The sequence below is a fragment of the Heteronotia binoei genome, chromosome 13, assembly GCF_032191835.1.
Source record: "Heteronotia binoei isolate CCM8104 ecotype False Entrance Well chromosome 13, APGP_CSIRO_Hbin_v1, whole genome shotgun sequence".
Lineage (NCBI taxonomy): Eukaryota > Metazoa > Chordata > Lepidosauria > Squamata > Gekkonidae > Heteronotia > Heteronotia binoei.
Window position 1 is genome coordinate 20,812,849 of NC_083235.1, and position 26,351 is coordinate 20,839,199.

The following is a 26,351-nucleotide window of genomic DNA, read 5'->3' on the forward strand; positions in this document are numbered from 1 at the left end:
CCCAGGGGCCAAATCAGGCCCTCAGATGGCTCCTATCAGACCCCTGAGCAATTGGCTGCCATCTGCATAACAGCTTGATAACACAGAGCAAAGAGCAAAACCTCTATTTTCTTCATTGGCTGAGGCTCTACCCTTGGGGACAGAAGAGGGGGAGCAGAGCTTGCTTTGCCAGGCTCCCTCAATTGCACAGCAGAGCTACTAATCCAAGCCTCTCTTCCTTCCATTAGCTGAGGCTCCTCTCCTTCCTGGTCCCCTGTAGAAGGAAGGAAAGATCCAGAGCTTCCTTTGCCCAATTCCATGGATTGCACAGGAGAGATACAAAGAAAGCACCTTTAAGACCAACCAATGCTAATGTTTTAATCTTTAATTGTGTTTGTCTGTCTTATAAAGTTTATATTTCTGCTACCTAGTCTTAAATAGGTACACACATGGCCCGGTCTGACATGGCCCGGCTTGACTAGGTCTCATTTATGTCAGATAACAAATGAGGGCCGAATCTGAGACCTTTCAGGCCGGGCCAGCCCTGCTATAGTGATTCCAGCATAGCTCTTTTTTTAGCTCTTTTATTTTTATAACCCAACTCAACACACGTGCGGCTAGCTGCAACTATATACACAGAAACTCCACCCACCTTCAGCAGTAAACAACCCAAAAGAAAAACAGGTGCTCGGAGTCCTCATGCATGGGCGTCATTCATGTGGGTATTACCTAATTGGCTGGCTCAGCAAGGGCAGCCACTCTGAATGTAGCTCCAAGGAGGCTCTCAAACAATGGGCTTAATACCTGATTAGCTGGCTCAGCAAGGGCGGCCAATCTGAACACAACTGCAAAAAGCCTCTCCAACAAAGGGTCTTCGTTTGAAGCTCCCAGTACACTACAGCAACTCTATGAATGAATGACCTCCCAAACATCCTACTGTCAACAGCCTTGTTCTTGCAAACTGAGGTGCGTGGCTTCCTTGATTGAGTCAATCCATCTTATGCTGGGTCTTCCTCTTTTCCTGTCACCTTCCATTTTTCCTAGCACTGCTGTCTTTTCCAATGAGTCTTCTCATAATGTGATCAAAGTATGATAGCCTCAGTTTACCTTACCCTCTCCTAACGATGCTTTCTTGGAGGTAAACACCATTGATTTCAGTGGAACTTATCTCTCAAGCGAGTGTCCTCAGGGCTGCAACTTGAAGTTGCAGATCCAGCAGCAGGGAGAACACACCCACTCACCCCCCAATTCTAATTCTGCCACTAATGGAAGAGGGAGATGAGAAGTATCTACCTTGACTCCACGGGGCCCAGGATAGCCAACAGGTCCTGCTGCACCAGATGGACCCTGGAAATGAAAGAGTTTTGAAATATGCAAAGCATTTCTTGCATTGAGCAGCGGGTTGGCCATTTCCGTGATTTTATGATTCTATGACTTCTACGTTTCCTAAACGTTTATTGAAAATATTGCTAACCACAGTTGCCATGAAACTGCAGAAGCCAGGGTTGGAGGATATTCAGGTCTCTGTAATTAGATTCAGAACTAAGATCCACTAGGATTACTGGACTCCCTCTCCCCATCCCCCACCCCAAATACACCACAACAAGAGTAAGACCAAACCAGCTGTCGTCACAGCTGCAGGAAGCTGCATGAAAGAACTCTGCTTCAAGTAAGGTGGCTAGCTGCCCAGGGCTGGCCGTAGACTGTCTGGCACCCTAGGCAAGGCCAGGGCTTTTTTCATAGCAGGAACTCCTTTGCATATTAGGCCATACACCCCTGATGTAGCCAATTCTCCAAGAGCTTACAGGGCTTTTCTTACAGGGCCTACTGTAAGCTCCAGGAGGATTGGCTACATCAAGGGTGTGTGGCCTAATATGCAAAGGAGGTCCTGCTACAAAACAAGCCCTGGGCAAGGCTAACTTCTGGCGCCCCCCTCCCTGCACTGATAACATCCCTGAGGCACATGGGGGCATCCAAACTGGCACCCCCAGAAGGCTGGCACCCTAGGCAACCACCTAGTTTGCCTTGTGGCAGGGCTGGCCCTGCAGCTGCCTTGAGCAACAATGTCATGCCCCTTGGATATAGGCTTCATGGGAAGATATTCACCAGCTGATGCCACATAAAAATGCTTCTGCTGCCAATTTCCAAACATTAAACCTCTGTTAAATGGGATAGGGCGCTTCTTTCCAGGCCTGTTGGCAACCGTAGTTCCAACTGCCTGTTGTCATCATGAGACTGCTGGCATGAAGAGAACGACATTCGGGATTCTGTTCACTGCCTCCTTCCTAAAGAAAAGTCACAGGGCAGTTGCATTACTTCTATCGAATGAAGAACACACTGTGCAGACTTTCACGTTCTCCAGAATTCTTCATTGGGTTCAGGGGTGGAATTCTAGCAGGAGCTCCTTTGCATATTAGGCCACCCCTCCCTGATGTAGCCAATCCTCCAAGAGCTTACAAGGCAGCTCTTGGAGGATTGGCTACATCAGGTGTGTGTGGCCTAATATGCAAATGAGCTCCTGCTAGAATTCCACCCCTGATTGGGTTAGATTTTAAAAAGCAAGAAAACAAATGAGGTGGGAGGGTGCTTTTTTTTTGAGGGGGGTGTCTTCAGGCTGAGATTGTGCTGCTTCCTACACCAGCTTGTGTAGGATACTTTATGGATTTTGATGGTCATAGGGGTATCTAGTGGGGGAAAGAAAAGAAGAGAAGAAGATAAGAGGTTGGATTTATACCCTGCCCTTCACTACCCGAAGGAGTCTCAGAGCAGCTTACAATCACCTTTCCCTTCCCCTCCCCACAACAGACACCTTGTGAGGTAGGTGGGGCTGAGAGAGCTCTCCCAGAACTGTTCTTAAGCAGAACAGCCTTGAGAGAACTTGTGGCCGACCCAAGGTCACATCAGCAGGTACATGTCAAGGAGTAGGGAATCAAACCCGGTTCTACCAGATAAGAGTCCGCACACTTAATCACTACACCAAACTGGCTCTTGCACCCCTGGCAAGAATAAGCAAAAATAGATGTCATCCAACTGAAAAGACAGTCTTTTTTTTTGCTTCTTCTAGACTGCCAAGGGCAAAACTTGGCACATGCTAGCTACACCCTGCGCCCACTGAAATCAACAGAGCATCCTACCCAAGATACCGGGGGGGGGGGCTCATTATCTCAGCATAAAGACACCCCCCCTCCCAGTTTTTTTTTTGCTTTCTAATATCCAGCCTGATTGTGAGTTCTGGATAATTCAGAAACATGCACAGCATGTTGTGTTATTTTTGTTGGTCTTAATAAACAGGCATTGCATGGCTTCTGTTTTTTTTATTGTGCCACGGACCAATGTGTCTGTCTGCTGCTTTGTCTTCTGGCCCAGAATGGGACCACATCAGGAATGTTTTGTGCTGGAGAAGAATCCCCTTTCTTTCCCACAGGAAGGAGCAAGCCAACAAAGGGTCGTGTACAACATTTAACGCAGAGCTGTGCTCCTCTATAAATGCTCGTGATGCTAACCCCCAAAGGATAAGAGCCCAATAGAGGTCTGCTCAGGGCTTTTTTTTTTTGTAGAAAAAATTCCTTTGCATATTAGGCCACACCCCTCTTATGTAGCCAATCATCCAAGAGCTTAGAGGGCTCTTCTTACAGGGCCTACTGTAAGCTCCAAGAGTTAGCCTTGCTTTTTTTGTAACATGAAGTTAACCTTGCTTTTTTTGTAGCATGAATTCCTTTGCATATTAGGCCACATACCCCTGATGTAGCCAGTCGGCTACATCAAGGGTATGTGGCCTAATATGCAAAGGAATTCATGCTACAAAAAAAGCAAGGCTAACTTCTGGCGTCCCCCTCCCCGCACTGATAGCATCACTGAGGCACATGGGGGCACCAAATTTTCACCCCAAAAAGGCTGGCGCCACCTAGTTTGCCTTGTGGCAGGGCTGGCCTTGCAGCTGCCTAGAGCAAAAATGCCATGCCCCTTGGATATAGGCTTAATGGGAAGATATTCACCAGGAACTCCTTTGCATATTAGGCCACACACCCCTGATGTAGCCAATCCTCCAAGAGCTTGCAGGGCTCTTTTTACAGGGGAGGGACGCTGGCTCAGTGGTAGAGCATCTGCTTGGTAAGCAGAAGGTCCAGGTTCAATCCCTGGCATCTCCAACTAAAAAGGGTCCAGGTAAATAGGCATGAAAAACCTCAGCTTGAGACCCTGGAGAACCGCTGCCAGTCTCTGATTCAGTATAAGGCAGGTTCATATGTTCACATACATCAGGGACTTGTGGCCTAATATACAAAAGAGTTCCTGCTACAAAAAAAAAAGGTCTGGGTCTGCTCAGAAGTAAACCTCCTTCTGCAAAGCTCCTGCTCTTCTTACATTTCTCCATTGGTCCCCTTTAACAAACACACACACACACTAGTTCTCACAGTCCTTAAGCTAGCCCTTTTTAAAACAATGCCCAGGAACACTTAGTCATTAGCTGTTAGGGAAAAAGGCTTGAATACTCTCTCTCTCTCTCTTTTTGGCAAAAGGCCATAAATGCACTTTTAAAAAAAAATTATTGTTGTAATAATGTGATTACAAAATAAGTATAATTAAGAAAAGGAAAATCTATCACTCGGCTTTGCTATAAAGCAGAATAACAACAGCACCCAGGCCTTAACCTTCCTCTTCCAATGGCAGCTGGTAATTAACCATTTATTCATGAGTGCTGAGGGACTAAATGGTGGAGAACAGGAAGTAACTAATTAGATAGAACAGAGAAGCACTTTAAAAAGACAGTTGCCCTAGGAAGCCACAGGAGAGCTTTTACTGTCCACATGGGATGCCTGGCTCTGCAATTACATTTTAAGTTGTAAGAGAAAAAAAAAATCACCACAAATCAAGTCAGGAGAAAACACAGGGGGAAAGGAAACCCACAGAAACTAGCAGCGCAGACAGACTGATCACTCTGCAGCATTCAACCCTGTCAAAGTCTCTCTTCCCTAAACGCCGCTCTCCCTGGTAGGGGTGAGCACGAACCACATTATTTTGTGTTCTGGTTTGTGGCTGAACCACAAACCGAAGCTCGAACCTAAACCCATATGAATGGGGAGGCTGGTTCGCAAACCAACCCTGTTCCTATTGGTTTGTGAGTCATTTGAAGTTTAAATTTGTGGAAGTTCATGGCAGTTCCTCAGTTCATGAAGATCACTTGGCGAACCATGAACCAGTCGAATTCATGACAAAGTTTAGATTGTCAGGCGGTTCATGCTCATTCCTACTCCCAGGCTCCACCCTCAGGTATTCAGATATTTCCACACTTGAGAATCATACCTCACTGTGTGATCCAGATTATCCATACTTAAACTAATCAGTGAATAAATTGTGACAATATCAGATTAAATGGCTAGCCAATCACTCTACCTTTCTCTTTCCTGTCTCCTTCTTCTCCGTTTGTAACTCTGAACTCTGGGACTATGGCTCCTGATACTGCAAGCCACTTTGGAGGATAATCATGCAAACCCAGGGTCCCCAATCTTAATACCCCTGTCGCCACATTTGGAAATCTAAGAATGTGCACCATCACAAAATGGCTGCCATGGAGTAGCTGGGCGAGTGCCAAAATGCTGGGAGGTTGCAAGCCAAGAATCCTTCTATGATGGAGGTAGCACAGGGCTCATTTTCTCAGGTAGGCATTTCTGGGCACTCTCTGCACACATGAAGGCAATCCCTTGTAAAGCACATCCTGATCCTGTGAGGCAGTGGAAAGCTACAATTGGCTGGGGGGGGGGGGGAGAGACACTTTGTCACAGAAGCAAATAGGTGCAAGGAAATCCATTGTGGCTGCTATCAATTGATGGACTGGTTTATTCCAGTTTGCACTTTGCTTCTGAGATTTTATCATGAGTGGGGAGGGGAGATCACATCCATAGTTCATGGTCTTTAGTTCTCTCCTAAGCATGCTTTTCTGACTCATGCTTACCTGGGTTCCTTTCTCCCCAGGCGGTCCTTCTCTTCCTGGGTGACCCTGAAAAGCAATACAAAGATGCATGTCTGAAGGATGCACCTGTCCGGAAAGATGATGCCTCCAGAAAGAAATAAAATGAAAAAGTCAACCTATCATTCTTCCATTTCTTGCAGCTAAGCTACTCCACAAGTAAGTGACTAGTGGGGAGACACAAATGTTTCTCATTTTGTTTCTTTTTACATTTGTTTAGACTTTTGCCATCAGCTTTGATTCTCTGCACTTCATCGCTCATTTTGTAGATTAATTTGTAGTGTGCCCTCGTGCCCTAGGGTTTTTGCATAGGCTGCATTACATATTTTTAGATACAACAGACATCATTTAAACATACCTTATGCATGTAATCCTTTACAAATATGTTACTAACATGCATTTTAAGATGATGTGAAGAAGCCAGTTTGAAAAGAAAGCAGCTTATGTTTGATTAAGAACATAAGAGAAGACATGTTGGATCAGGCCAATGGTCCATCCAGTCCAGCACTCTGTGTCACATGGTGGCCAAAAAACCTCAGGTGCCATCAAGAGGTCCACCAGTGGGGCCAGGACACTAGAAACCCTCCCACTGTTGCCCCCCAAGCACCACGAATACAGAGACTCACTTGCCTGACTGCTCAGCAATTTCATTGAATGTCCACAAGTTCTCACAATATGAGAACTCGTGGACATTCAATGAAATTGCTGAGCAGTCGGGTTAGAACTGATAAAAGGAAGTACTTCTTCACCCAAAGGGTGATTAACACATGGAATTCACTGCCACAGGAGGTGGTGGCAGCTACTAGCATAGACAGCTTCAAGAGGGGATTGAATAAGCATATGGAGCAGAGGTCTATCAGTGGCTATTAGCCACAGAGTATTAGAACTCTCTGTCTGGGGAAAGTGATGCTTTGTATTCTTGGTGCATGGTGGGGGGGGGGGGCAACAATGAGAGGGCTTCTAGTGTCCTGGTCCCACTGATGGACCTCCTGATGGCACCTGGGTTTTTTTGGCCACTGTGTGACAGAGTGTTGGACTGGATTGGCCATTGGCCTGATCCAACATGGCTTTTCCTATATTCGTATGCCCCAGAGAGAGCTCACATGCAAGAGATGCCAAAATCAAAATGAGGCTTTTCAAGTTGAAACAGCAGGGCTGAGAAATCCGTATCATTTCTAGTAATAGGTCTCCTTCAATTAACAAGCCTTGTACTTACCGGGGGTCCATCCACACCAGCCAGTCCTGGAATTCCTGGTTTTCCCTGTGGACCCTGCCAAAAAATACAAAAAGGAATCACCAGGTGTTCAACGTGTTGGTGTGTATAAGCTATTGTAACATTTTTGATGGTTTGCTGACTTAAGGACTTGCCTAAGTTGGGTGGAAAGACAGCATAAAGTGTTTTTAAAAATAAACAAAAATATAGGATCAGCTAGGATTGCCAGATCCCCATGGCCAATAGCAGGGGACTGGGAGGGGGAAGGATGGTCAGATCCTGGTTGGGAAATTCTTTGAGATTTGGTGGTGGAGAATGGGAAGGACAGGAGCCTCAGTGGGGTAAGACACCATAGACTTCACCCTCCAAAGCATCCATTTTCTTCAGAGGAATGGTCTCTGTAAGGTAACATGGTAAAGGTAGTCCCTGTGCAAGCACTGAGTCATTACTGACCCATGGGTGATATCACATCAGGATGCATTCTTGGCAGACTTTTTGTTATGGGGTGGTTTGCCACTGCCTTTCCCAGTCATCTACACTTCCTCCCCAGCAAGCTAGGTACTCATTTTACCAACCTCGGAAGGAGGGAAGTCTGAGTCAACCTCGGGCCAGCTACCGGAAACTAGCTTCTGCCGGGATCGAACTCGGGTCGTGAGCAAAGCTTGGACTGCAGTACTGCAGCTTTACCACTCTGCGCCACAGGGCTCCCTCTGTAGTCTGGAGGTAAGCTGTAATTCTGAAGTGCTGGCATCCCTCAGATCAGCAGAAGAACTGGCCTAGATCCTGAGATTTTTCTAGCAAGGCTTTGCTTAGCATACCACTCGTTTGTCAGGCGGCATCATGTGATGGAGCCCTTTTGATGGTGGCACCAAGATTATAGCATTTCCTTCCCTCAGGAGGCTCAATTAACTACTTCCTCAGCAGTCTTTAGAAAGGCTGCCAAGGCTTAAATCTTCCTCACCTTTGCTTGACTGCCTTCCAGAAACTCTAGGGTTGGTTCCTGTATTGAACTTCTACAAATGGAAGGGGGTTGTCAGAGGTTCCCTACCATCATGCTGTAGTGTAGACCTTTGACACCCCCTCAGGCTCATGTGTATATGTGCGTGAACCATGCCTTTTTTTGTAGCAGGAACTCTTTTGCCTATTAGGACACGCCCCTAATGTAGCCAATCCTTCTGGGGCTTACAGTAGGCCCTGCACGAAGAGACCTGTAAGCTCTTGGAGGATTGGCTAGATAAGAAGGGTGTGGCTTAATATGCAAAGGAGCTCCTGCTACGAAAAAAAGCCCTGGTGTGAACACATATGTATCTGCCTTATGCTGAATCAGACCATTAGCCCGTGGAGGTCAATATGATCTACTCAGAATGGCAGCAGCTGTCCAGGGTCTCACATCCCCAGGTACCTTATCCTTTAACTGGAGATTGAACTTGAGAAGTTCTGCATGCCAAGCAGAGACTCTTCCACTAAGCCACAACCAGCCCCGTAGCCAGATAAAATTGAGTGGAGGGGCCTGGGAGATTAAAAAAAAAAAATGTTGGGGGGGGTGGGGGCTGCAGGGCTTGACTGCTTCTTCCCTCCAGAAGCCAGCCCTCCCAGGCCTCTCTCTCACCCCCCCCCAAAAAAGGGGGGGGTGGGGGAGAGTTCCCATCATGTGCTTGACACCTTAGTAAATAGAAAATCGGGTGAGGGGGTGGGGCGGGGGTTATTTTACAGTGTGTCTTCTCTCCTGTTCATTTCTGATCGGGCCCTGGGCTCTCTCTCTCTCACTTGCAGTTCCTCTCTTGCAGTTGCTCTCTCTCTCCTCCTCGCTGTTGTACACGGCCTCTCTTTCTCTGTTGCTCTCTCTTGCTGCCGCCATTTCGTACTTTCTTTCTCACTCTTCCGCTCTTCCCCTTGCTATCGCTCTCTCTCTGCCGCTCTCTTGCTGTCCCCCTTGCAGTCACTCTCTATCTCTGTTGCTCTCTCTCACCGTTTCTCTCTCTCTCTCTTGTGCTCTCCCTCCCTCCCTCCCTTTTCCTCAGATACAACAGAGGGGCCCTACAGAGGGAAGAAGGGGTTAAATAGGGCAGCCTGGCCCCTCCTGGGCCCCCATAGCTACAGACCTGGCCACAACCCCTTCCCTTCACAGGCTATTTCTGAGAGTCCCCTAGGTCCTACTAGTAGTATATGGGGGGGGGGGTGATTTTGAGCTTCAGTGTGTGTGAGGGGAGCGAGGCTCTCCTATTCCACTGATGGAAATTTATTCCATCAGTAAAGATTTACTGCAGGATCCAAGCTCTTCTTTTTTATCCACTGAACCTGTTTTACGGCTTTTTCCGTTTTGCCTCTTTGAGGGCTGTTACTGGGTCATGGTGGCTTTAACATCCATACTACTGGAATTTTATTTGATGTAGTTTTTAACGCCTTGTGAACAAGCTGCCGTGGTGTGTTTGTTATGCTGTTTTAAATTCAAGGCACAAATAATAATACAAAGTATGATTTGAATTTTGGCTCATACTGAGCTGGGGCTTAGGAAATTTGTGCTGCAGTAGTAACATGTCTGGGTTGACAGATTAGGCTTCCCAGACAGTCTTGAGCCCCGATAATCTCCTTTTTATCCATTAAAAGATGATCGACAATGGGTAAATCTTTGTTGAGACCATCATTGCTTTCTTTCTTTATTTAGATATTTATATCCAGGGGTGGAATTCTAGCAGGAGCTCCTTTGCATATTAGGCCACACCCCTCTGATGAAGCCAGTCCTCCAAGAGTTTACAAAAAAGTGCCTTGTAAGCTCTTGGGGGATTGGCTACATCAGGGGTGTGTGGCCTAATGTGCAAAGGAGCTCCTGTTAGAATTCCACTCATGTTTATATCTGACTTTTCTCCCCATTGGGATCCCAAATGAGCTTACGACATCCTTTTTCCCTCTTCCATTTTATCCTTACAACAATCCTATGATGGCCAGGGATCTTGGAGGTGTTTTAACCATCTTCTGGGTGTGGAGCAGGGGTCACTGGGGGTGTTGGGGGGGAGGGAGTTGTGAATTTCCTGCACAGTGCAAGGGGTTGGACTAGATCAGGAATTGCCACACTGAGGCTCAGGAGGTACATGCTACATGCGGCTCTTTCGCACATATTGCCTGGGTCCAGACCAATATTCCCTCTAAGTCTGGCCACACTCTCCCCCACCCCCCCATCGCTGGTCCTTACCAGCTGCCTTCAATGGCTGCGCCGTGGCTTCTAAACGTTTGAAGAACCGCGGGAGGAGAGTTCGCTCCCCCTTCTTCCTGCAACTGGAAGTGAGGGAGAGTGAACTCTCCTCTCACAGGATCTTCAAACGCTTAGAAGCCGCACACGGCCATTGAGACTGGTAAGGACCAGCCTAGGCATGGGGGGGGAGGGCGAGCAGAGCATGGTGCGGTGGGCAGTGTCGGGCAGGCTGAGCAGAGCGTGGTGCTGGCTTCCAGCGCCGCAGAGGGAGGGAGGAGAGTGGAGGCGCCCCATGGGAGCTGGCGCCCTAGGCCATTGCCTAGTTTGCCGACTCCCACGCACCGGCCCTGGCTAAGACCAAAATGTGTGAGTGTGGGCTAGCTCACAGTAACTCAGCTTAGAGGGAGCACTGGTCCAGACTGGCATTTTAAGCCACCCCAGGGATGCCCCATGACCAGCATGTCCAAACGTGCAGATCTGGCTGTCGTTCCGCTCCTGCCCTCACCCCATTCTTACCTGTCCTTCCACCACCTCAAAAAGCTACTACATACAAAGTGGTAGCAAACAATCCTCCCTCTAAGCTGTGGAGTCTTGTGAGCAAAAATTCTACTTTGTGAGCTGCTGGTATTAAAGCTGTGAGCTACTGCAGAAATCAGTGTGCTCTGGGGCCATCCTTCCTGAGCTAAGACAAACATCTGTGAGCCGGAGGCTAAAAATCTGTGAGCTGGCTCACACTAACTCAGCTTACAGGGAACACTGGTAGGAAACTGTTGAGGCATTTCCAAGGTGCCTTTCCTGGCGGTCTGAATGGCTGGAAAGCACCCAGGGAGCAGCAGTAAGGTGCATGAGCGCTGTGCCTGTGAATGCTCCTCCAGGTTTCCTGTGGCCCTTACCTGTTCCAGCAGCAGGCCACACATTGACTGATCACCCCAGGGTGCTTTTCTATATGCTGGCTCACTTCTGGGATGGGACACTTCAGTCCCATGCTGGCCATTGTGTGGCTCCCAGAGGTGGAGGAGGAACTCTGCATTGAGAGTAAGCCCCCATTATCAGGACTGCAGTCAACCTCTGGGCACTGACCCATGGGCAACTATTTCTATCATATGTGAAGTGGGGCAGGAGAGGGAAATAGGCAAGTTTGCAAGCTCTTCTCCTCCACCACAGAGGTTGCCTAGAGATCTAGAGTGGGCAAAGAGAGTATAAGAGCCAAAGGAGCCGCTGGAAGGAAAGATGGAATTACGAGGGTGGCAAAGGGTTCCCCCTTAATTTTACAGCTCTCATAGGACCTGTATTTATTGGTGTTAAGGCAAAGAGAGATGCATAATGATGCAAATGATGGTAAGTGACTTATATGGCACATGTGTGTTTCCTTCTCCCACTGCCAAAAAATAATTCCCTGACCTTTCCTTATGCTGGTCTTATGAGGACTGTTATTCCCAGCTTTTGTTTTATAAAAAAAAAGTCTCCTTTCTAGCATGGCTGTGTTGTAAAGCACATACACATGTATTTTATCTTTCTGTCCAAATTAAATATTAAGAGTTTTTTAAAAAGACATGTGTGTAATATGTGTTCATGACTTGTGGCTCTTAAACATCTGACGTTTATGCTATGTGGCTCTTACGGTAAGCAAGATTAGGCACCCCTGCTCTAGACGATAATACTGGCAGAGCTATTGTTTATTGACTATGTAATTTTTACTGAGTATTTTACTGTATAGTATTTGTTGATTGTTTTAAGTTTTATGGTCTGATGTTGTGTTTTTATTGGTTGTTAGCCATCCTGAGCCCATTACGGGGAGGGTGGGATATAAATCTAATAAAATAAAATAAAAATTACTCTGGAGGTGCCTTCCAACTCTTTGATTCTATAAAGGTTAAGCCAAGATAGAGTGACTGGCCCAAGGTCACCCCAGCAAGCTTTTATGGTACAGTGGAGGATTTGAGCCTGGGCCTCCCAGACTGTAGTCCAGTACTCTAGCCACTACACTACACTGCCAGTCTAGTTTTGTTACTGAGCATCTCCAGGTGCTACTTACAGTGCAGTCCTCAGCAGAGTTACATCCTTCTAAGTTCAATGGCATTAATGGACTTAGAAGAACGTAACTCAGTGCAGAATTGCACTGTGAACAACTAGGAATGTGCACAAACCTGTCCATGAGTCTAAGTTTGGTACTAAAATCACTCAGGTTGTGGTTCATGAACTGGGGTTCATATGAGCTCACATCAACGACCCTCTCACAACCCTCCATGGGTTTTTTTCAGAGGTTCATCCCGTTTATGCTTTTAAGCAGGGAGAAGTGAAGTGGATGGCTTAAAATGGCTCGCAGCTGGTTTGGGTTGAGTATTTCTTTTGCCTGGTTCAGGGTTCAGTTCAGGGACACCCAGAATTCAACCAGAATTTTCTGCTTCGTGCCCATCCCTATAAATAGCTGCCACATTCTGCTATAGGACAATAAGCCATGGCAGGCCTCCTCAATATCCCCCAGTGCCATCCCAAATGATCCTGAACCTACAGTGTTATGCCAGGTTCAGGGTAGGTTACCAAGGGTGGCCAAATTTGCTTAATGTAAGAGCCACATAGAATAAATGTCAGATGTTTGAGAGCTGCAAGAAAGGAAGGAAGGAAGGAAGGAAGGAAGGAAGGAAGGAAGGAAGGAAGGAAGGAAGGAAGGAAGGAAGGAAGGAAGGAAGGAAGGAAGGAAAATAGATGAAGGAGAGGGAGGGAGGAGAGAGAGGGGTGGGGGGAAAGTAACTTTAAATGCATTCTCCAAGCTACTGGCTGAGTTGGCTTGGATAAGGGATATAAGAAGCAAATGCCTTCTCCAAACTGGGTATCCGGGTGGTGGGTGCTTTGAGAGCCACAAAGTAAGTGTGAAAGAGCCACATGCGGCTCCCAAGCCACAGTTTGGCCACCTCTGGGCTAGACATTCCCTTGCTCCAGCTCACCTTGTTGCCTGGAAGCCCAACAGGACCTTGTGGACCAGGTAGACCCTAAGAGAAAAAGATGGATTAGCTGGGATCAGGGGAAAAGCTGCAAGAGAAAAGGAGTTCTCACACATTCTTGGCCAAGAGTAATAAGGGCTACTTTGAAAGCACCCTCAGGACATTCACTTCCAGCATACCTCTTCCTTTCCAGGCTCAAGGTGTGAAGAAACAAGAAGCCAAGTGTGCACACCACTGGTTGGCCAGCTCTCATGATGTCACAAAGGACCTCCCCCTCCCATGTACTTTAAAAAGCAACTTTTTAAAAAGCAACACAATGGCTGATACCAGACGACTGGTTTGGGTTGCCTTCAAGCCATCCCAAAGAAAGTCAGCTGGAAATTGAGTGCCTTGGAGCTACCAGATGGCACTCAGAAAAAGGGCAGGCCATGGGCACCCCGGGAGCATCTGGAACACTCTTGCGTCCCGTCCGTGGTTCTCCGGGTGCCTCCTGGCTTTCCAGATGGCCGGGAGGCACCTCAGAGGCACCCCAGCAAAAAGGTACCACTTTGAAAGTAGGGCCTTTTTGAGCCAGCTCCCGAGGAGCCTGGGAAGTGACCAGAGCGGAACGGGGATGGCAGGCAGGTGTGTGCATGTGGAGACACTTTTTTGGTCCGCCTGCCTCCCGTCCCCTGGGCGGCTTTAAACGCCCGTCTGGTTTCACCCAATGATAAACAGATTCAGGTGGGTAGCCTTGTTTGTCTGAAGCAGCAGAAGAAAGTCTGAGTCCAGTGGCACCTTTAAGACCAACAACGTTTAATTCTGGATATAAGTTTTTTGTGCACATGTGTATCTGAAGAAGTGTGAGTGCACACCAAAGCTTATACCCAGAATCAGGGCTTTTTTTGAGCACACAGGAACACAGTTCCAGCTGGCTTTGTGTCAGGGGGTGTGGCCTAATATGCAAATGAGTTCCTGCTGGACTTTTTCTACAAAAACCCATGAGAAACAATGGAGACATCAGGGGGTGTGGTCTAATATTCAAATGTTCCTGTTGGGCTTTTTCTGCAATAAAAGCCCTGTCCAGAATTAAACTTTAGAACATAAGAACATAAGAGAAGCCCTGTTGGATCAGGCCAATGGCCCATCCAGTCCAAAACTCTGTGTCACACAGTGGCCAAAAAAAAAAATAAACCAAGTGCCATCAGAAGGTTCACAAGTGGGGCTAGAAGCCCTTCCACTTTGCCCCCCCCCCCGAAGCACCAAGAATACAGAGCATCACTGCCCCAGACAGTTCCAATAATATACTGTGGCTAATAGCCACTGATGGAACTCTGCTCCATATTTTTATCCAATCCCCTCTTGAAGCTGTCTATGCTTTTAGCTGCCACCACCTCCTGTGGCAGTGAATTCCACACGTTAATCACCCTTTGGGTGAAGAAGTACTTCCTTTTATCCATTCTAACCTGACTGCTCAGCAATTTCATTGAATGTCCATGAGTTCTTGTATTGTGAGAAAGGGAGAAAAGTACTTCTTTCTCTACTTTCTCTATCCCGTGCATACTCTTGTAAACTGCTATCATGTCACCCAGCAGTCGACATTTCTCCAAGCTAAAGAGCCCCAAGCGTTTTAACCTTTCTTCATAGGGAAAGTGTTCCAACCCTTTAGTCATTCTAGTTGCCCTTTTTTGCACTTTTTCTAGTGCTATAATGTCCTTTTTGAGGTGTGGTGACCAAAATTGTACACAGTATTCCAAATGAGACCACACCATCGATTTATACAGGGGCATTATGATACTGGCTGATTTGTTTTCAATTCCCTTCCTAATAATTCCCAGCATGGCGTTGGCCTTTTTCATTGCAACCACACACTGTCTTGACATTTTCAGTGAGTTATCTACCATGACCCCAAGATCTCTCTCTTGGTCAGTCTCTGCCAGTTCACACCCCATCAACTTGTATTTGTAGCTGGGATTTTTGGCCCCAATGTGCATTACTTTGCACTTGGACACTTTGATGGTCTTAAAGATGTCACTGGACTCAAGCAATGATAAACAGATAATGTGAGTGTTCATACAGTGCTCTTAATGTTAAAGAGCGGACAGCCTATCTGAAACTTAGGAGGAGGGAAACCCATAAGCCAGCATTCAGTTTAACAACACACACACCTGCCATTTACAGGGAAGTCGGGAAGTAGCCAGGCTCATATCGTCACACCTTCGGCATTTATTGTGAATTCTTTTAAAATAATTGTCTGTCTTTACCCCCTGACCCCTAAGCCCTTATGTTCATCTCTGACATTTTCTCTCTAATATAAACACACATACCAACTAGAGACCTAAACAGGTACCTGAGATCCAGGGTTTCCCTGTTGTCCTGGTGGACCGGGCTCGCCCTGTATGCCCTGAGGACAGAAAATCCTGCAGTCAGTAAAGATACCTAAATTAATATGACATACAGAAAGGGAAAAAAGCATGTACACACTCATTGGTGCCATGGCAATGGAAAACTGCCACAGGCGACATACATTATAAGACTGGACCGTGGAATGCTTAGAAAAGGAAGTCTGCGTCCTTATCCAGCTAAATCCCACCCCCTACCCCCAGACAGTCTTCACTGATTGAGCTGGCAGTGATTCTGTACACTGGCTGGGAGAAGTAGCTTAGTAGCCTTTTGCCTAATACAAAAAAAAAAAATCTGCCCCCCAGCCAAGAACTAGCTACAAGAACCTGTACAAGCACTTTGGGTCATTCATTCTCTTGTTCCTTTCAGCAAAATACAAAAAGTTGTGATCGCTGGGTAAAGTGCATGATCATTCCTTAGCCCCTAGAGAAACAATTTCCATCCAATCCAATGTCGGCCTTTGCCTCTAAAAAAAGTTTCTAAACCCTGAGGTCCAGCAAAACATACATAGTTAAGTCAATCGATTTTAAAGGGCTGCGATACCCCTAGCTCTGTGCTGGCCCTCCTCTTGAATGCAAGCAATTGTGCCGAAAGTGTTATTCCACAACAGCCAAACAGAAATCCATTGTTTCACAACTGTCTTCCTTTTCTCTAAAGAGATATAATTCTGTAACGTAAAACTGGGGGTGGGGGAGGGGGAAAGTGTTCTGTAGGAGTGAAGGTTTTGGATTACGCTCCTAGATAGTCAAAAGGCTACATTTAAGTTGCTAACCAGCTTTGCGTTCATTGTTACAGAAACTAATCAGCATGCACTTTTTGTGGAGAAGATATATGAATTGCAAAATAGGAAGCTCGATTTAATTCAATTTTTCGTTGTTGGTTTTTTCCTCCCTATCTTGATTTAACAAACTCTGCCCTACAGTCTCCGCAGACAAACTGATGTGCCACATTACAAATGCAAGAATCCCTTTCTTTCCTCTATGTGAAATATTAATACATGGACACAGTCTAGGAAAGTATGCAGAATATTACTGGATCAATTGAATTACCCTCTTGCATTAGCATCCTCCAGTTAAGACCATAGCTGGTCAAGAGGATATTATTTTGGTCAGGCCAATCATAATTCTGGCTGGCAGGGGTTGTTTTATAGAAAAATTGGTGATGGAGCTCATTAGCATAACTCTTTAGCATATAGTGCCCCCCCCCCAGCCAAAAGCAAGAAAGTAGAGCCCCAGGCAAGCGAGACCTGCTTGGGCTGACTAGAGATCTAGCCAGCCCAAGCAGGCCTCACTCACCTGGGGCTCTCCTTGGCCGCCCCCCTTCCACAGTCAAAAGGTCAGCAAGTCACCCACCACCCAAAATCACATAAGAAGTGCAGAAAAGTTGGCACAGGCTTCTCCAGGAGTTAATGAGGGCTGCTAGGTGTGTGGCAAAGCTCCTGGTGGGTGGGTGGCTGCCCCTTCTCCTAATCCAGGGATTGTTATGCAACTGCACCTACTACTCAATGGACAAGGTAGGTGGGGAGGAGGAAGGGGAACTCTCAGAAAGGTTCAGGAGCTGTGCTCCTGCCGAATTCAAGGCCTGCTGGTTGGTCAACAACTCTATTTGCATCATGTCACGGTTCATTTAAAAACAATTTACCAAAATCAAAATCAAACAATTGATTTGTGGATTGGTCTGTTTCTGAACAACCTTTTGCAGATGGGAGTCACTCTTTCCATGGCAACATTCTCTTTTATGCTGTACACTGGGGTTGGGTATATTTTGAAGGTTTAAAATAACTACGTTGAAATGAAATTAAAATTGCTTGCAATTGGGAACAGTGTATGTTATGTATTTGCTGTGTTATGTATTGCATTTTACCGGGTTCTTGTTGCCTGAGCTTAAGGCAGACACTCCTTGCAAACCAGGATCCTGAAGCCTGGAAGAACTGGCCAATCAGGATGCTAGGCATGTAGCAACTTGTAACAAAGAGATGCAAATGAAGGATTCTGGAGTCAGTCAATAGGCGTAACTGTTGTCTGCTAAAGGGGTATGGTTAACCATGGCCAGATTGTATATAGTTGCAGTTTTGCTAGTGTTCCTCGGTGCCTGTTTCTTCTTGCAATAAAGTTTTCTTGGTTGATTCAGAGCTGGCTGAACTCGCTTTATGTCAGTATCATTTAAATATATTTTAAATGTTTTTAATGTTTGGCTATTTCAGTGCCTTGTTCTCCACCCCACGATTTTATTTGAGTGGAAAGGCAGCATATAAATATTTTAAATAAATAAATACATATATTATTATTATTATTGTAATGGTATTCCTGTCCCACCATTCCCGCTGAAATGGGCTCAGGGTGGGTAACAGCATAAAACCATGCAATAGCAGACAAGATAATAACATCGTTAAAAATCTAAAATTACATCCATTTTAAAATAACATTAAGATGATCTTGAGTCTGATCAGTTATCTTATTTGGGTAAACTGGGCTTTGTTTTGGTGAGACATGCTAAGAATTAGCTGTAAGGCTATACTCTATGTTAGGGTTGCCAAGTCCAATTCCAGAAATATCTGGGGACTTGGGGGTGGAGCCAGGAGACTTTGGGGGTGGAGCCAGGAGACATTGGGGTGGAGCCAGGAGTAAGGTTGTGACGAGCACAACTGAACTCCAAAGGGAGTTCTTACCACCACACGCCTTTTAAATGCCTTCCCTCCACTGGAAATAATGAAGAATAGGGGCACCTTCTTTTGGGGCTCATAGAATTGGATCCCGCAGTCCAATCTTTTTGAAACATGGGGGATCTTTTGAGTAAGGGCACTGGATGCTATGCTGCAAATTTGGTCCCTCTAGCTAGAAAAACAGTCCTCCCTCAAACCGCAGATTCCTATGAAACAATTTTCCATTATACCCTATGGGAATTGGTCTCCATAGGGTATAACAGAGTGCTCAGCAGACATTTCCCTCTCCCCCCTGGCTTTCTGATGACCCTGAAGCAGAGGGAAGGCCTCCAAATCCGGGGATCTCCTGCCCCCACCTGTTGATTGGCAACCTTATCATTTGCCACCTGGAAGTGGGCAACCCTAGTTACAGCCATGTATTATAGCTGAAAGAGGGACATCAGATGGGCTGATTCACTTATTGCAAAGTCCTCTTGGCTAAAAAGGTAAAGGTCATCCCCTGTGTAAGCACGAGTCGTTTCTGACTCTGGGGTGATGTCGCATCATGACGTTTTCATGGCAGACTTTTTACAAGGTGGTTTGCCATTGCCTTCCCCAGTCATCTACACTTCCCCCCACCCCAGCAAGCTGGGTACTCATTTTACCGACCTCGGAAGGATGGAAGGCTGAGTCATCCTTTAGCCAGCTACCTGAACACAGCTTCTGCCAGGATTGAACACAGGTTGTGAGCAGAGAGCTCAGACTGCAGTACTGCAGCTTTACTACTCTGTGCCACGGGGCTTGGCTAACAATGATACATTGATGATTATAGGTTAAGTTTCCCAGGGCCATTTCAGCTTGGGAAAACAATATATGTGGGGGAAGGCTGAAGCCCCTTCTCCACACATGCCACAGTTCCAAGTTGAATTAGGCCCTCCTGCACCTAGGAAGTCTGGAACCAAAGTCCTTAAGACAGCCACTCGACCACTGCCACATCCCTCCCTATCAGGTGTCACTGCATGCTCAGAGATGAAAAGGCAGTAACAGACAAGAAAGACCCACTCTTTCCCTAACATGAACAAAAGGCCAGGAAAGTAAATCATTCCACTGATCATTCCCCTACAGACACAAAGCAATTGGTAGAAGCCCAGAAATTAATGTGCTTGATTTGCATAACCCTCGCATTAAACTGCCTGGATTTGAGGGATTGAAATACGGCATGCATTTCATACATATCTATAAAGCCCTCCAGGTTCAAAAGGCAGTTTAATGATTTGATACAATGGCTTTTTGATGGGGAAATGTTAGTGATGTGCACACTTTCCCCCCACCACCACCCATGGCCGCTTTTTAAAAGTTTTCTTATACCATATTCCCACATGCTTCTCATTTCTGGGAGAGTTTAAAGAGCCATTTGAAGTTTGTCTGGAGGAAAACATTTCTGAAAACACATTTTTTTTAAAAAAAAAAAAGTGTATATAGGGAACATCTGGATCATGCATGCCCCTCTGGATATATATTTCATTTACGTTCCCCTCCATGCACACAATGGTTCTACAACTGCATGTGTGTGCAAGCTTCGGTGAGTACTTCAGGTTGCACATCAACACTGATACAATCCATGCACAGATCCAGAATTCTGATTGCATACTCACAACTTTTTCCCCAATCCAACAAATGCAAAAATTCTGGAAGCCAAAGGGTTTCATGATTTTGGTAAGTATTCTTTTTGGTTTATATTCTGATCATTTCCAAATTTTACTCATCAATGTGAAGGATGTTTTTTTTGTTAAGAAGCCCTATCATTTCTCAGTTTACTTTTAGACCAAAATGATTAATCATGTTTAGCATTCTGACTGACATCTTCCTCTATCCCTCTAATTATTAACATCCCTAACTACAAATATTGAAAAAGCTGACATAACAGAAAATAGACTGAAACTTTTGCTAGCAATTTTGGGCTTGGTGAATTTGCTTGAAAAATTTTCCCCACCAAAAGGTAATTAACTTATTTTTTTTTCCAGACTTGTTCTTAAAGTAGTAAGGTGAATACAAGTCTAAATATGCCCAAAAATGCTATTCACAGGGCTTTTTTTAAGCAGGAAGGCACAGAAACACAGTTCCGGCTGGCTTGGAGTCAGGGGGTATGGCCTAATATGCAAATAAGTTCCTGTTGGGCTTTCTCTAAAAAACAAAGCCCTGGCTATTGATATGTAAAATTCAGAGTGCAATTCTATGAATATAAGAGCCCTGTTGGATGAGACCAATGGTCCATCTAGTCGAGGGTCTAAGTCTCACACAGTGGCCAAATGGTTACTCTGCAAGGCCAACAACAGGACACAGAGGCTGAGACCTTCCCCTGATGTCGCCTCCTGGCTCTGGGATACAGACCTTTACTGCCTCTGAATATGGAGGTTGCCCTTAGTCACCATGGCTAGTAGCCACGGAGTTATCTTCCATTAATTTAATCCCCTCTTAAAGCCATCTACGCTTGTGGCATTCCTGGCAGCGAATTTCACGTTTTAATCACTCGTTGTGTAAAGAATTATTTCCTTCTGCCTGTCCTGAATTTAGTGTCCATCAACTTCATTGGATGTCCGAAAGTTCTAGCATTTTTTTTTGGGGGGGGGGGAGTTCTGTCAACTCTCTCTAATCCATGCATAAATGTATAATCTTCTGTCATGTCCTCCCCTAGTTGTCTCTTTTCTAAACTGAAAAGTTCAAGATTCTTCAGCCTTTCTTTATAGGAAAGGTGCTCCAAAAAATATTTTGGTAGCCCTTTTCAGTACTTTTCCCAGCTCTGTGATGTCCTGTTTGAGATATCATGATCAGAACTGTACATAGGATTCCAAATGCAGCTGTAGCATAGGTCTGTACAGGGGGTATTATAATAATGGCGGCTTTCTTTTCCTTTCCTTTCCTAATAATATCAAGAGCAGAGTTTGCCTTTTCACTGCTGCAGTACACTAGATTGACATTTTCATTGATCTTTCCATTACAACCTCAAGGTCTCTTTCCCTTTTAGTGTAAGCAATTAGCATACTTAAAGTTATACTGACAATTGGGATTTTTTGTTCTAATGTGTTATCACCTTGCACTTACCAACATTGAACTTCATTTGTCACACTGTTGCCAACTTAACCAAAAGCCTTGGTTTTCACCATCCTAAGTAATTTTGTGTCATCTGAAAACTTGGCCACTTCATTGTGCTCCAGTTCCAGATCATTTATGAACAAGCTCAATAATACTGGTCCCAATACCAATCTTCGTGGAACACTACTCCTTACTCCTCTCCACTGAGAGAACTGTCCACTTATTCCTACTATCTTTTCTGTAGTTTAGCCAGTTTTTAATCCATAAGAGGACCTATCCACTTACCCCATGACCACTAAGCTGGCTCAGGAGTTTTGGCAAGGTACCTTGTCAAAAGTTTTTTTGAAAATCCAGGTGTATAAAATCTACCATAGTGATGGCCAGATTTGCTTAATGTAAGAGCAGCATAGAATAAACATCAGGTGTTTGAGAGCTGCAAGACATCTATGTCAGATGTCTGAGAGAGAGGAAGAAAAGAAGGAAGAAAGCAACTTTAACTTTAAATGCATTATCCAAGCTGCTGTCTGGCTTGGCTTGGAGAAGTGATTTAAAGAAGATGAAGATGAAGAAGAGGATATTGGATTTATATCCCGCCCTCCACTCCAAAGAGTCTCAGAGCGGCTCACAATCTCCTTTACCTTCCTCACCCACAACAGACACCCTGTGAGGTGGCTGGGGCTGGAGAGGGCTCTTACAACAGCTGCCCTTTCAAGGACAACCTCTGCCAGAGCTATGGCTGACCCAAGGCCATGCAAGCAGGTGCAAGTGGAGGAGTGGGGAATCAAACCCAGTTCTACCCAGATAAGAGTCCGCACACTTAACCACTACTCCAAACTGGCTCTCCTCCAAAGAAAGAAATGCCTTCTGGTGGGGGCTTTGAGAGTCACACAATATGTGTGAAAGAGGCACATGTGGTTCCCAAGCCACAGTTTGGCCACCCCTGGTCTACCAGATAGAAGGGCTAGCAGCACAAGGCATAGATACCATCCTAGCATAAGTACATTTTTGTTATATCCCCAACCTTTCTTTAGCACATATGTTTGTTGGAGACATGGCATGCACCTATCCTGCCTTTCCCTCTACCACAACTTTTGGAGGGTTCCCTGCTATCTGTGGTCTCTTACCAAATTGCCTTTGGGTCCAGGTGCCCCATCGATACCGCTGGCACCCTGTGGAGTGAAAAAAAACCCACATCAAATACAAGTTTCTGCCCAGAACAATGAAAGATACACAGAGAATTTTTGCCAGTTGGAAACAGCCTCAGTTTAAAAAGGACCATCTCTCCTGGTGTGAACCCAGAAGGCACCTCCAACCCTAAGAACATAAGAACGTAAGAGAAGCCATGTTGGATCAGGCCAATGGCCCATCCAGTTGAACACTCTGTGTCACACAGTGGCCAAAAAAACCAAGTGCCATCAGGAGCTCCCCCAGTGGGGGCAGGACACTAGAAGCTCTCCCAGTGTGCCCCCCCCACAAGCACCAAGAACACAGAGCTTCACTGCCCCAGATAGAGAGTTCCAATGATAAGCTGTGGCTAATAGCCAATGATGGACCACTGCTCCATATGCTTATCCAATCCCCTCTTGAAGCTGTCTATGCTTGCAGCCGTCGCCACCTCCTGTGGCAGTGAATTCCATGTGTTAATCACCCTTTGGGTGAAGAAGTACTTCCTTTTATCTGTTCTAACCCGACTGCTCAGCAATTTCATTGAATGTCCACGAGTTCTTGTATTGTGAACCCTACCAGAGCTCGCTTTCAATTGCCCCCTCCCTTAAATCTATCAGATCAGCTGCAGCTGCCTAGGGAGGTGGTGAGCTCCCCTTCACTGACAGTCTTTAAGCAGCGACTGGACAAACACTTGTCTGGGATGCTCTAGGCCAGGGGTGGCCAGTGGTAGCTCTCCGGATGTTTTTTGCCTACAACTCCCAACAGCCCCAGCCATTGGCCATTCTGGCTGGGGCTGATGGGAGTTGTAACAAAAAACATCTGGAGAGCTACCATTGGCCACCCCTGTTCTAGGCTGATCTTGGATTGAACAGGAGGTTGGACTAGATGGGCTGTATGGCCCTTTCCAACTCTGTGATTCTGTGATTCAGCTTGAAAGCTTCTGGGAAAGTTCCTTGGAGGACTTATGAGGGCTCCTTCATTGGCCCAGTTTTGGAAGCTCGTAAAAGGTTTTGTTGCTGTTTAAAAGAGCATTTAATGGGTGCTGATGGTTTGTTTGCTCTCCCCCTTGCTGTTGGCAATATTTTCAGGACTTGTATACTGGACGGGTCTGTTGCTACCCAAATTTTGATTATTACACTTCAATTGTTTGGCCCCATTCTTTGGTTAGTAGCAGTGTATAAAGCACCATAAATAGTAGGAAAGGGACAAAGGAAGGTCGCAATCATTCAATAAGGAAATAAATAATTGTGGTTGGTTAGAGATGATGAACCAGAAAAAAAAATGGGGGGGGGAAACACATGAGAGGATGGTCCGTCCAAACCTGTGGCCTGGCTCCCAATCTCCTTATAGAGGGTGCAGTGATGAAGGGTGTAACACCCATGCTAAACTTTAGATATATATTTAGCTTGACAAGCAGAATTCAAAAACTTCCCCACCAAAACTACTAAAAAGCACCCCAAATTCCAATTAACTCTGCCGAGTTAATGCTTTTAAATCATTGGGGAAATACAAAAATTCCATCAATAAGAAAAGAGTTGATAGCGTTATTCTGCTCTGCAGCCAAACTCCTTTTAGCACGCTCTTAGAAGTCTGACCTACAGCTTCTGAATGGCTTAAGAAATTGTGTGATCTTTATGTAATGGATAAAATAGCTTCAAACATTCATGAGTCAGAAACCGGGATGTTTACCACTACTTTTGAGGAGTTATGGTTCCCTTTTCTAAATTACCTTTCTAATCAAGAACCTATTCCATTGTTGTCCAGTACTGTCAAAGCTATATTTCTTATATGTAGACCATACATTTTCATTATCGAAACATGTAGTCTTTTGAAATGTATAATAAGACTGGTTTTTTTCCTTAATGCTATATAATTTAGTACGTTGTCTCTTTGATGCCTATAATATTACCTCACTTATTGTTCTTGTATTTACTACTTGCAGTTGTATTTAGTCTTGTTTTTCTAATACAATTAAAAAAAAAATTCCAATGGCATGCTCCAAACAGAAAGTTGGGTTAATTAATGTTGCCACTTAAATGCAATGCTTCCTATCTGGGCAAGAGGAGAAATTACACAGAGGAGCATCTGCTTTGCATGCAGAAGGTCTCAGCTCAATCTCCAGTAGGGTTTCCAAGTCCCCCGTGGCCACCAGGGAAAACATAAGAATATAACAGGATATAAGAGAAGCCATGTTGGATCAGGCCAGTGGCCCATCCAGTCCAACACTCTGTGTCACATAAGAACATAAGAGAAGCCATGTTGGATCAGGCCAATGGCCCATCCAGTCCAACACTCTGTGTCACACAGTGGTGATAAAACTCACACACACAGGTGCCATCAGGAGGTCCACCAACGGGGCCAAGACACTAAAAGCCCTCCCACTTTTGCCCCCAAGCATCCAGAAAACAGAGCATCACTTGCCTCAGAGGATGGGGGGTGGGTGGGGTCAGTGTTTCCGCCAGGGTTTTTTTGGTAGAAAAAGCCCAGCAGGAACTCATTTGCATATTAGGCCACACCCCCTGACATCACCATTGTTTCAGGCAGGGCTTTTTTGTAGAAAAGGCCCAGCAGGAACTCATTTGCAAATTAGGCCACACCACCTGACACCAAGCCAGCCAGAACTGAGTTCCTGTGCTTTCCTGCTCAAAAAAAAGCCCTGGTTTCCTCTAAGCTGAGTTAGTGTGAGCTAGCTCACAATTTTTTAGCCTCCAGCTCACACATTTTTGTCTTAGCGCAGGAAGGATGACCCCAGAGCGCAATCATTTATGCAGTAACTCACAACTTTAATGCCAGTATCTCACAAAGTAGAATTTTCGCTCACAAGACTCTGCAGCTTAGAGGGAACATTGGGTGGGGTATCCAGAACCAGGCTGGGAAACTCCTGGAGATTTGGGAATGGAGCCTGGGGAGGACAGAGGAACCTCAATGGGGTACAAAGCAACAGAATCCACCCTCCAAAGCAGCCATTTTCTCCAGGGGAACTGATCTCTGTAGCAGGAAATGAGCTGTAATTCCAGGGGAACCCTAAATTAAAAGTGGTAGGTTAGGTTTAACCTTCACCTTAGACTCTGGAGACCTGATGCTAGATAGAGTAGAAGTCAATAAACTCACTAGGCTAATGCTCTGGGGTTTTCCACACAGCATTGTTGTGTCAGTTCTGGCCCTGTATTGCTTCAGTTTATGCCGATTTCTGCAGCTTCACCTGCTCATATCTTCATTAATCAATTCTAGAGATAGAAGAAAGCTTAGGACACCCCAAGGCAATCCCTGCCTACACACCATGTTCATTTCTATTCTTTTGCAAGCACAGGAAAAGGGGAGGAAAGCAAATTCATACCAGTGGGCCTCGGGGACCAGGAGAGCCTCGAGAACCAGGCAAACCACGCAGCCCCTAGGAAGAAAGACGAATGGGTTAGTGGTGTCATGACTGCTTCTTTCAATTCTTCTAAGGGCCTTTCCCACTTAATAGAAAAGTGAACTCCAATTACCACTTTATCCTTTACTGCCATAAGACTGATCCATCCTATTTTCATCCTATGATATCATTATCATTAGGATATCTTGCCCTTGTATAAAATGCAGGGAGGAGAGCCGCTGAAAAGGCACCGACTTGTTTGCAGGTTTTTTTTTAAAACAAAGAAGGCTTTTAGAACAACAATCCAACACAATTATTTGCACAGTGCAGGGCATAGAATATCCCCTGCAACATGCAGATACGATATTGGGTCACTGTTAGATCATTTAACCGTCAGCATAAAAATCAGCTAAATACATAATTA

The 26,351-nt window shown here is 45.6% G+C and overlaps 1 protein-coding gene across 1 annotated transcript in view; it reads right to left on the minus strand.

Annotated features, from left to right (window-relative positions):
- COL5A3 (collagen type V alpha 3 chain) overlaps positions 1 to 26,351 on the minus strand; it is a 241,941-nt gene that overhangs the window by 100,428 nt on the left and 115,162 nt on the right. The window contains exons 21-27 of the mRNA XM_060253306.1: positions 25,910 to 25,963; positions 22,530 to 22,574; positions 15,619 to 15,672; positions 13,293 to 13,337; positions 7,161 to 7,214; positions 5,930 to 5,974; positions 1,273 to 1,326 (exon numbers count right to left, since the gene is read on the minus strand). Of these exons, the coding sequence (XP_060109289.1) occupies positions 1,273 to 1,326; positions 5,930 to 5,974; positions 7,161 to 7,214; positions 13,293 to 13,337; positions 15,619 to 15,672; positions 22,530 to 22,574; positions 25,910 to 25,963 (351 nt within the window). The remainder of the gene's footprint in view (positions 1 to 1,272; positions 1,327 to 5,929; positions 5,975 to 7,160; positions 7,215 to 13,292; positions 13,338 to 15,618; positions 15,673 to 22,529; positions 22,575 to 25,909; positions 25,964 to 26,351) is intronic.